Source organism: Argentina anserina, chromosome 5 (assembly GCF_933775445.1).
Source record: "Argentina anserina chromosome 5, drPotAnse1.1, whole genome shotgun sequence".
NCBI lineage: Eukaryota > Viridiplantae > Streptophyta > Magnoliopsida > Rosales > Rosaceae > Argentina > Argentina anserina.
The window spans coordinates 752,280-765,715 of NC_065876.1; the positions used below are offsets into that span (position 1 = coordinate 752,280).

The following is a 13,436-nucleotide window of genomic DNA, read 5'->3' on the forward strand; positions in this document are numbered from 1 at the left end:
TGCCCAATATATTTGCAATTTGTTTATGTATTAATGGAGAAGTATACTTGACATTTCCGGGAGCATTATCAAACACCCTTTGAACTTCTAGATTCATTTTTCCACATGAACTCAAAACTACATAGAAGTTTCCACGATTAGTTGAGTTTTCCGACTCATCGTTCCCTCTAAAAGCACATCATTGTTTGGCTAACAACCTTACACCTTCTATAGTAGCAATAAACCGAAGTCGGTGATTTGCTGCTTCTTGGGATGAATGTGTGTTAATGACTCTCTCAATATGCTTAGTTGGGTTTCTTAGCGTCTCCCACTTATGCATGGTAGCATTATGTGGTGAATTTATACCTCCCATGTGTTTAAGAATGCCAGACTGCTTTGACATAATATTCTTCCAACCTTGAAACCCATACTCAGTGAATACTGAATGGTGGGATGGATATATATCAAATAAGAAGCAATGGAAACAATATGCTTTGTCCATATGTACAGAATACCCAAGCTAAGGCCAATCTTTTAAACCACTTGTGATAAAAAATTTGACCTTGTCATGTATCATTATAATATGAGTAACTGCTTAACTGAGGTTGACATGGTCCTAAAACCACATAAGCTCTTCTAACATTCTCCTGGTCATTCAAAGGGTACTGACATATTGGACGTCGTAATCCTGGATCACGCTCAAGAGATGTAATATCAAACCCTCCTATACGACACTCTTCTACTGGTATAGATATAGGAGAAACTAAAGGATCATCATTGGGGACATCATTCACATAATTTTCAGTCACACTACTTGGAGGAGTATCAGGTTGAAACCATGAGAAAATACTTTTATATCGCTTGGGCTTTTGATGATCACATAAATATATATAAATATATATATATATATTGATAAGCAACATTATATTAAATCAAGCCAAGTTCTCAGTTCTCACATATCACTTCAATTAAACAAGATCAAAGATTTAATGAGTGAAAACTTACATAAATTGCTCACTTAAAATGTTGTAATAGAGGCAATCAACCAAATGTCCAAAGCTTTGAAGACATTGAGATCTTGATTCTTGAATATTAAATCGAATTTGTCATTGATCAAAAACAAAAGTGCAGAACTGATTACTTTCAATTTCAATAAAACAAATAGAAATATGGAGTCATTCATACCTTGTAGTTGTAGAGTTAGACTTCTCCTAAATCCCAATCACCCAAATATGAATTGAAATTAGAGAAAGGTAAGAAAGATTAACGATCTGTAGGTGAGTGTGAGATTGAGAACTGATTGAAGGTGAGAAGTGAAAACTGAGAAAGATAGAATTAAGAATCGGAAATAAGATAAGCCAATCGTAAATAAGATTGGGCTGGGGTGGGCTATATACTTAGGGGTTTTTTGGCTACTTTTCGGTTGGGTTGTAGCCCATACAACCCTTGTCTTCTTTATATTCCTGATATTTAACCCTTATTTAAGGCTTCATTGATACAAATTCCCATAATGAAATTAATGATAATTAATACAAATTCTCACAATGAAATTCTTGTCATTATTGTGGCTCATGGATAAATTATGAAATATTATGGAATAAAAGTTAAAATAATTTATATATTAAAATGAAAATTAAAAACTAAAACGACTTATATTAAAAAACGGAGGGAGTATTTGATAAATACTGATTTAATATAATTAGTTTGATGAAGTCGTCCCGGACTCCCAGCTAGCTAGTTAACTTATAACTGTAGCTCTAAAGCCAAGTAAAAAAAAAGTCTTATTTTGTCTTAATATATAGTAGCTAGTTAATTGGTTGGCTTAATTTGTTTTTTTTTTTGGTCAATGGCTTAATTTGTTGCTCCACCACTTCTATCTTAGTATTAATTCTTCATGCTTTTGAGTAGACTATCTATTTGTCTCGCTCTCCATTGTCAACCAAGACATAAGGAGCCAGTTCTATCAGTCACCGGCCATCAGTGGCGTTAATTGCATGGGTTGCTTGCAGTAATCCTAGTCAATTCGTACCTTCATCGTTTGCTGCTAAAATTGACAACTCTTGACCTTCAAGAGTTCTACACATGTACCGTCACACTCTCTCTCTCTCTCTCTCTCTCTCTAGAAAACCTAAGTACCTAACTAGCTAATTATGCGGTTGCTAATTTTCTTCATAAAAGAGCTTTTTTATAAGTTAATTAAAAATTAAGTGTAGGACTTGATCGATCGATCAATGGAAATCTAAGTTCTTCGCTAATCATGATCATATGATTACTTTGTTTTTATTATTATAAAGGAACTGTTAATCAAGTAAAGAATACACCAAAAGGAACCCTTTAATAAAGTTTTTAAGAAACAACGATGCTGAAACCGTAGGTAGTTTTCAATTGCCAGAAACCACAGAGCTAGCAGGTGATCTGCAGAGATCAGCAAATCGCTCGCGTCGATCTGCAGGGGTGAGCAAATCAATCTGGGATGTAAATTTTGATGCTGAAAGTTAATGTTGCGGATGTTAGAGGTCGAGGTTATTCATCTGATGGATTCGAATCATTCGATGGTCGACCTCACTCACCTTGGAGATGTTAAAATTACTAAAGATTGAAAAAGCTGCAAAAGCGAAAAATACTGTCATGCCGTCATGCAAACGGTTGAATTAATGATGGATTCGTGCTGGATTAGTCTCTACTTCCTGAGACCTGAGTTCCTGACTACGAGTAACATTAGAAACTTCTATTTTTATTAGTGTTTGTATACGTAATATTTTGTATATCAAACATCCGTCTAACACTCTGGATAGTGAGTGTGAAACTACACCTCAACCTTGTAATATATTTGTATTGAAAGCTTGAAGAAGAAAGTAATCAGAACAAGTAATAAGGGAGAAAGATCTTGTATTAGAATTATAAAACGTAAAGGTTATGTTACAAAAGAAAAGAAGACTATAGCTACATATACTAAGACAATACGGAGGAATTACTCTTTTATCCTTAACATGTATATTATCATAGCCTTGTTGTTTACACACACATAAACCGTGTACTGTTCTTGTTAGTTAATTTTGTGCATATACCATACTATCTAAAGAATATAGAAGTTCTCAACTGCTCGCTACAAAACGTTATCCCGAAGTTTCTCTTCTCTATTTGGCTAGTGTTATCCACTACTTGAGCCAGATTTTACCATATGTAAGTCCACAATCAGTTCCCGAGGATTTATGTTGAAAGACATTTTGGTTTTAGCTTATATATGTATATGTGTGTGTATACACATATAGTAATGGTGGTTTATCAACTTTAATCTACATATCACTTTGAATTTGTAAAAAGAATGATCTTTCTCCACATTGTGACTCATATAATTGAGTACAACTTCAGACAATTAACAACCTTCTAAGTTCTAATTGATGATTTCAATTGATATAATCTCCGGCCTCCATTACTACTTTACATAATGTAAGTGGTGCATGAGTTCGATTAACTCCAACATGCTCTAGATATATAGCACATGCACATTTCGTTCTTCTGTATTTCTCCTCTCCATAATTAAATGAACAAAAAGAGCCATGTAATTGAACTATTAATATTAATGCATGCCAAGGTTAGCATTATTTTTACTCGACTGTGACTAGCTACCGACTTAGCTATTAATACCTATGACAATTAGTATTTAAGTTTCAGTAACTGGGAATCATAGTGACCACGGAAGACCTATTGTCAGATCAAGATTCAAGTCAGGCAAAGTACAACTTGTAGTGTTGCTTTCGGGGCCAAAAATTGTGGAATCGAACAACGGATCCTCTGAATTGTCTTCATCGTCGTTATTTGCATGTGAATTGGCTGATTTACATGGATGATTTATATTAACCTTGTTGAAGCAAATATTGTGTCCTATGCGATGGTTGTTGGGATCAATTCCCAAATGCATGAGCTTTCTTCTTAGATGAGTATTCCAGTAATTCTTCACTTCATTGTCGGTCCGGCCGGGCAATCTTCCAGCAATTAGTGACCACCTATTTCAATTTCTACTACAGTGAGACTTTTTACATACATGAGGTTAATTAATAAATAAATAGGGCACTAACTTATGTATGAGGACGAAATAGAAAGAACAAGAAGAAACATTAATTGAAAAGAGAAATAGTATACAATGGAATAATTTGTGTACAAGTGTTTATATCAAAATCACATTTAGGTTTATCTAAGTGGGTGAAAAAAAGTGTTATAGCATAAGTAATTGATATGCTAATTCTGAATCAACATTTCCCATTTATTAAAAAAAAAGGCATATGCATTGCTAGCTTGAGGTTCCATATATTAGAATATTTTCAGTTATTTTTATGTTATGCTTCAATTTATTTAGATTCTATTGCCAATGCATAAGCTCCAATGAGAAAAACCGTGACACTTTATCAAAAGGATTTAGAGATCCTAATTTTTCATCTTATCAAAATATTCCCTTTTTTCTTGTCCCTGGAATTTTCAGAAATTAAAGGCTCTGTATATCGCACATAAAAAAGAGAAATATTGTTGCAGTACCTGTTCCCAAGAAGTGCATGGAGCTTGATGATGAGGTCCTCTTCATCCTCACCAAAGCTACCGCGTTTAAGGTCTGGCCTTAGATAATTTACCCACCTTAGTCTGCAACTCTTTCCACAACGTAGCAACCCTGCACCATTCATATCATTCTATTAGAATTAATCATACTGAGATTTCTGATTAAGTAACATAAAAATGCTAAGAAATAGCATTTGAATCTGCTAGAATGAGCGAAACTTAATTATAAGTAATTATGTTTCTTGTTCTTAATAATTTAGAGTCCGGAAATGTTCATATATGAAAAGTAAGTACCTGCAGCGACCGGAAGAGAGCGCCAGCTTCCTTCGCCATGTTTTTGAATGTATTGAGTGAGCTTCTCATCTTCTTGCTTCGACCATGCTCCTTTATTATTCGTCTTCTTCTCACAGCAAGGTTTCCTCATTGTTAAAGAACTAACAGCAAGAACTCTGGGTAATTTTGAGACAGATAAATGGAGAGATAGACTGCGCGCGCAGAGCAGATAGGGAGAAACTGCTCGTTCAAGAAGCTCAGGTGATGAGGTGTAGAGCATTATATATATAGGTTTAGAATATAAGTTCATAACTAAAACATTAAAAAGTTTTACATGCGGTGCTTGACTTACAGTTGTGAAATATATCTGCACAGCACCTATCAAGAGGTTTGGTGTGTCAATGTACGTGTCCGGGACTTACCATAATCAACCTTTGTTTTTCATTTTCTTTTCTGTGAACATTTGTTCTTTTCCTTACCCAAAACTTTAGTAGAACGATGCATGTATGCATGTATTCAATGGTCTAAATATCGTTTTCGGCATCGTATCGGTCGAGAGGTCAAAACGATATATCGGAGAATATATCAGTTTTATCAGATTTGCTTATTTTCAATAAAATTTATAAAATTATACTTCAATATGTACCAAATAAACTAAAAAAACGGTACTAAGTAAATTTAAAAAATAAATACTTAATTTAATAATAAATAAAGTACACGAACGACATCTAATAATAAAAATAGGTATTTAATAATGATTATTTAGACTTGAAATTCATCATATATATTTAAAATATATATAAGTTAAAAATATATATGAAAAAAATATAAGTTTTTTTTAAAAGAAAATAAATATTAAAAAATTAAACAAAAATTGAAAAAATAATTAAAAAATCAAAGTTTGACAGATATTTGACCGTTGACCATCATTTTTGCGTTAACCGATAAATTTTGACCGATATGCTCTTATCGTATCGGATTCGAAATATCAGCGATATATCAGTGATATCGCTGATATTTCGAACAGAGCATGTACTGTATATGACTGTAAATATATCTTTATTAGGAGATAAATATATATAGAACTGAGAACTTTTATATACATTTTATGCAAGATAAATCTCGCCATGATTGACTTACGTACAGTGTGCCTTATACGATTCGATTACTTCATTGAGTGAGATTATGCATTTCCGTCAAGTTCTCTTTATAGCTAGCTAATTCAATCTGTTCCTCCATTTTGTACTGTTAGCATGCATCAAGGGGCAGATGCATATGCTTCTGTACATTTAGTCATTCTCTCACTCATACAATTTATGTCAAGACATGGTAATGTTTACTCCACACTTTGATCAGATATGTTACCGTTCCTGATAGGGTTTATTTGGTTATTAGAATCACCGCGGTCGGAAGTCATCTGGGGAGAGAGCTTCATGAGTCATGACCAATTGCCTTGAAATTAATTATGATTTCTCTCCAATACTGACCTTGTCGGCTTGTCCTATCCAGGGAAAAAAAGGAAGAAGCTAACAATCACTTGCATGGTTTCAAGTCCAAAGTCATATGTTAACGAGTTGACAAAACCCTAACACCTTCATTTTCAACGGTCGATCGAGTTGACAAGTCATTCAGACAGAGGTACGGTGTAAGAAACATTGGAAGTTTGGAACCGATCGAGTTGAATGGTAGATTTACAGGTGAGTCGGTTGAATTAGGAAATTTCTGATAGACAGAGGAAATACAGGACCACATTCCTTCCTCAGTTTCTCCTCCAGTCTACACTGCTGCATCGCTATACTAGACTCTGCATGCATATGTATCTCGATCGCACCTTTCTTTTTAGTATGAATGATTTCCTTTTCAAGAAGGTCAACATCATTTTGAGGAAACTGCTCCAAATTTAAGAATAAACATCAGTATAGATTCACAATTTAATTTAGCTAGAATATATAGCCATGAAATACCTATAATGGCCCAGAAGTAATGGATTAAACATAATTACCCAGTCAAGCCCTACTATATCATTTTGATACGGCAAAAATGCGAATTTACACCCTAAATTTAGTCATAATTGTCAGTTTACATCCGAACTTACAATTGAGTTAATTTATTTCCTAAACTTGGTAAAAATTGACAATTTGCACCCCCTCTATTAAATTTAATATTTTTCATCCAATTTTAAGTCACATGTCATACATGTGAGGGGTAGTTTTGTCATTATATATTTTTTCATTTTTAATAATGAAATAAATAAATAAAATTACTTGAGAGGAAGACTTGCTACTAGGTTTTTATTTTTCAAAACATGTTATTGATTTATATATTTATTAATTTACGTGATATGTTATGTTAAAAGATATTAGAAAAATATAAATAAATACATAATAACATAAAAATTATAAATAAATGTGCATATATAATTATATATATATACACACACACCACACTATATTTGAAATGAGTGGATATGTAGAATATATAATTCGAAGTAGGGTGGAGTATGTAGGAAAAAAATGTAAATATATAATTTGATTAAAAAATAATTCTCATTTTAAAGAATATTTTTATTTTTTTAATATAAATATAAAATGATAGCATTACCCCTCATGTGCATGGCATGTGATGCAAATTGGACGGAAACAGTTAAAATTAACGGAGATGATGCAAATCGGCAATTTTACCAAGTTTATAAAGTATATTAACACAATTACAAGTACATGTGTAAATTGACAATTTCAACCAAATTTAAGATCTATTTTAATAATTTTGCGTTTTGATATTCATCGATATTCACAGTCATATATATTACTATATTATTACTGCACGTACTGGTCTATAATCGACAAAAATGTTACTGCAAAACATATTTACGATGTGTATGTGAATATTTAGCAGAGACTGCTGGAGTAGTTGGTGGTGATCATCAGGAAAGGGTTGACTGCATGCTTGTTTGACTGTTAGATTTGAACGGAACGATTTTCTGGTCCTCCTCCCCGTTTTCTTTTTTCCTGATACGCATCATTGTATGTCTGCTTAACCAAAAATAAATAAATAAATAAAATCAATGTATGTCTGCAATCGTCGGACTATGTCTCCTCCTTTAATTCTAGCTTGCTTTTCTCTCTCAATTCTAACACTGAAGATGATGAACACGAACGTACTGTACTTCAAGAATATGGTCCAATACGGTAATACATATTAACATCCATGTAAATTATGCTAATATCAACTACGTTGCTTAATTTAGTGGGGGAACGTACGTACGTATATACTTCCTTTTTATCATATATTATGTATTACTTGTAGAAATTAATTCAAACATTCGAGTACGTTGAATTATGATCGTGTTCAATTAATATATTTTCAAGAGCCATGAAGGTCGAGTCTCACTCTAACGACAAGAAACGTACATGACTATGTACATGCCAATATTATGACCATATATCAATATTATTTTCAACTCAACGGTATTCGTACAGCTTTCTATACAGCTAAAACACAAATACGTTGTTGGAGTGATACGTCATCTATGCGACTATGCCATATATTCCACTGTACATAGGATGCTGATTGATGCTTCTTTTGGTACTTGGTAAATTGGATGATTAATTTGATGTTTGATTTGTAAGGGAAACGAAGATGCATATATAATGACAAATGCATTTGCCTATTTACTGTATATATGTACGGTATATTTCACAAAAATAGAAAAATTAAGCAGCATGAAGGACTCGGAATGTACGTACGTAGCTTAGTTCATCAGTTAGACAAGTTAATATACATTATCTGAAAAAATAGAAAAACAAATTAAGCTCGTGATCATATTTTTGATCTTGAACAGTAGGTTATATAGTTTGGTCAGCATATCTCTTTTGAAAATCCGCTGTGGCATCCATATATGCTTCCAGGCAAGGGCATGAGCCTAATTAGGGCTAGCCGCTCATGAGCTAACAATTTTTTGCTAGCTAGAAACTCCCTCTCGCAGTAGTTGTTCTAAGAGTACGTACTTTCTTCAAATGATTACATATATATTAATATCTATACATAGCTTCAAAATTTCTAATTAAGTACATAGTTGTGATCTGAGCTTAATTTGAAACACTAATTCAGTTTAGCTAGCTGGCCAACTCCAATTCTAACAGGTTAGAGTATTTTTAGATGTATGCCTTGGTCGAAATTTATGTATTAAATCGATCTGTTCCTCATCATATCGTTGGTAAAATATAAACAACTGACATCTATTAAAAAAATATGAACTGCTGACCTTGTACGTACCTGCATCTATGATGAAACCATATATCCTCCAATTTTGTGCTTCACATTGCTAGAATGATTTGGTTGTAGATTTTTTTGTTTGTTTCAATTAATTAAATGATAGATCGAGATTTTCATGTACAGATGATCATGAGCTAGTAGACAACTAGCTAGCATGAAATGTCTTGCCTTCTTGATCACTTAGTTAGTACGTTTTAATGTCAAATTCGAGGCATTAGCCTCGTTCATGCAATCATGCAAGTCTTCGACTCCTTGTGTCGTTTTTCTCAATGAGGAATCTCAGTCATTTATGATTTAAAGTAAATAACGTATGTACGTATAGGTATCATTTTTACTTATCATGTATATACGAACTGCTAATTAGTTCGTTTTAAAAAAAAACTATAGTTCATTCATTGACGGGGCAATATGTGGGTAAAACTACAACGAATTTCTTATCATGGTTGAAATATACAATTAATTCGCCCCTATGAAATTTTATTTTTAAGAACTTCAATACTACAATGTAATATGTTTATATGCATGTATTGATATACATAGACTAGAGGTTCTTATTAGCTAGGTAACAAATTTTGTATTCTCAATTATAACATTGCATATTGACATCAACCTTTTGTGCATTTTTTTTAATCAAATGATATACACTTTTCAAATTAATAGGAAAAAAAGTACATAGATAAAGCCAAAGCAGCCATTACGTACTATTCCACAACCATCTTACAAGCATGTCAAAAAACTTGTAGGAATATGCTCACACAATAGTACATTGGATAGACTACTCTTAGAGCGGTTTGTGTGGTTTATTAATAATGAGCTAAAAGAAAAAAATGTGAACGCATGGAGAGTCTAAGGTGCAATTTACTTCACATACATACGTACAAATGTCATACGTATCGTCAAGTGAGTGATTCGATCTCCTCTAATGAGTAATGATCATAATAAAAAACTAATTAGTGCAAACCCTGTTATAGGGTAATAATAAATATATAGATTCAGTAGATATGAAAAGCAATCAGTACAAACTATTACAAGTCATAATAAAGAACAGCAAGTAAATATTTTTTTTATAAAAAAAGAACAGCTAGTAGATTACTCTTTAATTACTTTTGTGCGTATTACAATACATAAATTTAGCGAACATTCATGTTATATAGTAGGACATTCTTTAGATGATTAATTATGATTCTTGTTATTGAGACTTCTAAATTTTCTTACTTGACCTCCATGTATTTTGAATTATTGAATGACACATATATCCCTTTACATAATGATGATTACAATGTGTCTAAAAAGAGATAATTTTATAGACTTTATTGAATTCAATAAATAATAGGTTGTTGTATTTATCAATTACTTTCTTTATCATTATTTATTTTCTAATTTATCTACATAATTAAATTTACATATTCAATAAGAACTAAAATTATACCTAAGATCTTTATGTGACACAGATTACTATTAATTTACATGTTTGAGCACATATACCATAATATAAATATATAATTGCAACTACTAACTATTGAAATAATATATATTGATATGTAAAACATATTAAAAAATAATAAATATAGAGAATGAAGGTGTATTTTACTACATATATTTTTTCAACAAATGATTGATATATTGTGAGTTGATTAATATGAATCAAATAATTTTTAATTTAAATTATTTACAATTTGATCAAAGAATGAAAGTTTAGTACGTGATTTTGGTAGCAAAAAATCAAAGAATATAAGTTTGCATAGTATAAAAAAGAGAAAAAAAAATTCAAAGAATAAAGGTCTAGTAAGTGAATAAGAGGTGTAATGAGTAATTTATTAAAATGCATGTGGATAATATAACTAAAGTTATTTTGAAAATTTCAAAAGAGAGGTGTAATGATCATAAATGTCTATGTCCCAATTACACATTTGTACGTAAGGTTAACCGCAATTCCATTAGAACTTAAGGTTAACCGCATGTCCTCACTGGCCTTTAACACAAAATACAAATATTACTTTATACATGCATTTGACCGGTACACTAGACACACACACATATATATATATATACACACACAAATATTTCTGGGCCAAAATATTGCTCAGTCTCATATATTTAAGGGAGAGAACAACCTGCTCTACATCGATCTCTCTTCAGGGTATTTCTTACATTGTATATTGGTCATATATATAAATATATAGATGTATATAGATATACAGGATAAAACACACACATAAATATAATTATATATATATATATATATTTGCTACATATATAGGTATCAATAAATTAAGGGAGAACACGAGAATGACGACATGCCCCTAGCCTTGATCGAGAATCACTAGCTTACACTGTTTGGGCGGTGACAACACTTAAGTCTTACACTTCTTCGAACACTTACACTTGAGAACGACAATTTAATCGAGTACGTACCTTGTCATACTATTCAACATTAGTCATATGTAAAGCCAATCCCAGAATCCATCAATCCAAGCACCATTGTCTAAAAGAAGCCCTGGAGAGGAACGGTATATATATTCACAATCTGATTTAGGGCTTGTAATTATCAGATTAATTTCCACGTTAAATAAGCGACTTGAGTTTCGATCAGGAGAAGTATTAGCTAGCCAGAACTGCTCATGATATGATGCTTAGAGTGAGGTCGAGATTCAACTCAGGCCCCAAACAGCTGCTAACTCCAATGCCTGCATAATCGGCTGATGAGACCTCATCGTCCATGTCATTGAAGTCCTTGCCAAGTTTGTTATTAGGTGGACGGTTGATCTCACGGGGCTTATTTGGATGAAGAGTGCTCATGTTCAGTAACTTTTTCTTTAAATGAGAGTTCCAGTAGTTCTTGATCTCGTTATCTGTCCTTCCAGGCAATCTTCCAGCTATTAGCGACCACCTATACAAATTTATGAAAATATGTACATGCATGAAGCTTCATTAAATTCATCCAATTCACTCATTATATATATATATATATATATATATATATATATATATATAGCAAAGTTCAAGCATGAATATTATTTTTATTTTACCTACGAAAAAAAAAAAAAGGAACGTCTTGCTGAAATCGATCGATCATGATCATAACTGTCTCTTTTACGATTTCTTAGACGATCATTTGTTCTTTAATTAAAAATAAGAACGATAATTTGTTAAAACATCTGTAATGACGCCCTTCCTTTTACTAGAAGACCGAAGTTGTTCGTTGTGACTGAGTCGGAAATCTACAAGATCGATCAGACTTAATACACAGACACGCACGTAGACTATTAATAGTCGTCTGTTGATTGCTAGTCAAATCAGAAAAAAGTTAAAGGGATCGGACCAGACTGATTATTTTATAAGTCGATGTAGAAAATGTTTTGGTCATTAATCTGAAATTTGCAAACAAGCAATCGATGGAAATTTTCCAAATTTTTTGATCGAGAAGATTGATAGGCAGCCAGATACAGAAGAGCTGACAAATTAATATAAAAAAACAAAAAAAAATCGATAACTCTGTTATTTTAATTCCAATTGATTAATTAAACCATCTCTCTCTAAATCTCTAATCCAGAGTGTCTGGACAACGTACACGTACTTAACTACTTTATTACGTTATCTGGGAGCTAACTTGAGAAAGGGTAAATCAAGGATTGATCTGTGATTGAGGAGATTCATACCTATTCCCAAGTAGGGTATGAAGCCTGATGATGAGATCCTCTTCATCTTCGCCAAAGCTTCCTCGTTTAAGATCTGGTCGGAGATAGTTTATCCATCTCAGTCGACAACTCTTACCGCAACGACGCAGCCCTAATTAAGTCGATCGCGATCATCATAATCAACCGTGCCAACAACATTAATTCATCAATAACACAAAAACTAATCCAAGAAAGAATCAAGATGATGCATGCATATATATGTACCTGCAGCCTTCGGAAGAGAATTCCAGCAACCTTCGCCATGTTTTTGGATGTAGTCAATGAGTTTCTTATCTTCTTCGATAGACCACGCTCCTTTAGTCATCTCTGTCATCTTCTCGCGGCAGGGCTTCCTCATGGTAAACCCTAGCTAGGTTACCGCAAAAGCTAGCTCAGGGAGTCAGGGAGAGAAAGGTCTCAGGTTCTCAGGTTCTCTGAACCTCTAACAGAGGGTGCGTACTGGTTGGGAAGATAATCAAGATATAATAGAGCAATATAAACAATAATTAATATATCTCCATGACTCCATATAAGAGGAATGAGGGGTGTGCTGCGTCTGGTAGTGAGGGTTTACTTAGGACTTGGTTTATACTTTATAGATCAGGTTGACACATATGGAATGGAGGACTAGACTGGTTGTTTTTACCAGTCTCCATGTTTATATGTCTGTGACGGAGGCTG

The 13,436-nt window shown here is 32.8% G+C and overlaps 2 protein-coding genes across 2 annotated transcripts; both read right to left on the reverse strand.

Moving 5' to 3' along the window:
* Nucleotides 1-3,455: 3,455 nt before the first annotated feature.
* On the reverse strand, nucleotides 3,456-5,033 carry LOC126795970 (myb-related protein 308-like). Its single transcript, XM_050522704.1, has 3 exons — nucleotides 4,825-5,033; nucleotides 4,513-4,642; nucleotides 3,456-3,986 (listed from the first exon to the last, which is right to left on the reverse strand). The coding sequence occupies exons 1-3, from the start codon at nucleotides 4,952-4,954 to the stop codon at nucleotides 3,665-3,667; spliced, it is 582 nt and encodes a 193-aa protein (XP_050378661.1). The 5' UTR covers nucleotides 4,955-5,033; the 3' UTR covers nucleotides 3,456-3,664.
* A 6,426-nt stretch (nucleotides 5,034-11,459) lies between these two features.
* Nucleotides 11,460-13,301, reverse strand: LOC126795971 (transcription factor MYB3-like). Its single transcript, XM_050522705.1, has 3 exons — nucleotides 12,981-13,301; nucleotides 12,738-12,867; nucleotides 11,460-11,968 (listed from the first exon to the last, which is right to left on the reverse strand). The coding sequence occupies exons 1-3, from the start codon at nucleotides 13,111-13,113 to the stop codon at nucleotides 11,698-11,700; spliced, it is 534 nt and encodes a 177-aa protein (XP_050378662.1). The 5' UTR covers nucleotides 13,114-13,301; the 3' UTR covers nucleotides 11,460-11,697.
* Between the last annotated feature and the right edge of the window lie 135 nt (nucleotides 13,302-13,436).

Excerpts from the sequence above, each read along its gene's own strand:
- LOC126795970 (XM_050522704.1), bottom strand. The coding sequence starts at position 4,954 with ATGAGGAAACCTTGCTGTGAGAAGAAGACGAATAATAAAGGAGCATGG. Across the intron at positions 4,643-4,824 it reads CTCTCTTCCGGTCGCTGCAG|GGTTGCTACGTTGTGGAAAG; the intron begins GTACTTACTTTT and ends TGAATGGTGCAG. Across the intron at positions 3,987-4,512 it reads CATGCACTTCTTGGGAACAG|GTGGTCACTAATTGCTGGAA; the intron begins GTACTGCAACAA and ends AAATTGAAATAG.
- LOC126795971 (XM_050522705.1), bottom strand. The coding sequence starts at position 13,113 with ATGAGGAAGCCCTGCCGCGAGAAGATGACAGAGATGACTAAAGGAGCG. Across the intron at positions 12,868-12,980 it reads TTCTCTTCCGAAGGCTGCAG|GGCTGCGTCGTTGCGGTAAG; the intron begins GTACATATATAT and ends CGACTTAATTAG. Across the intron at positions 11,969-12,737 it reads CATACCCTACTTGGGAATAG|GTGGTCGCTAATAGCTGGAA; the intron begins GTATGAATCTCC and ends AAATTTGTATAG.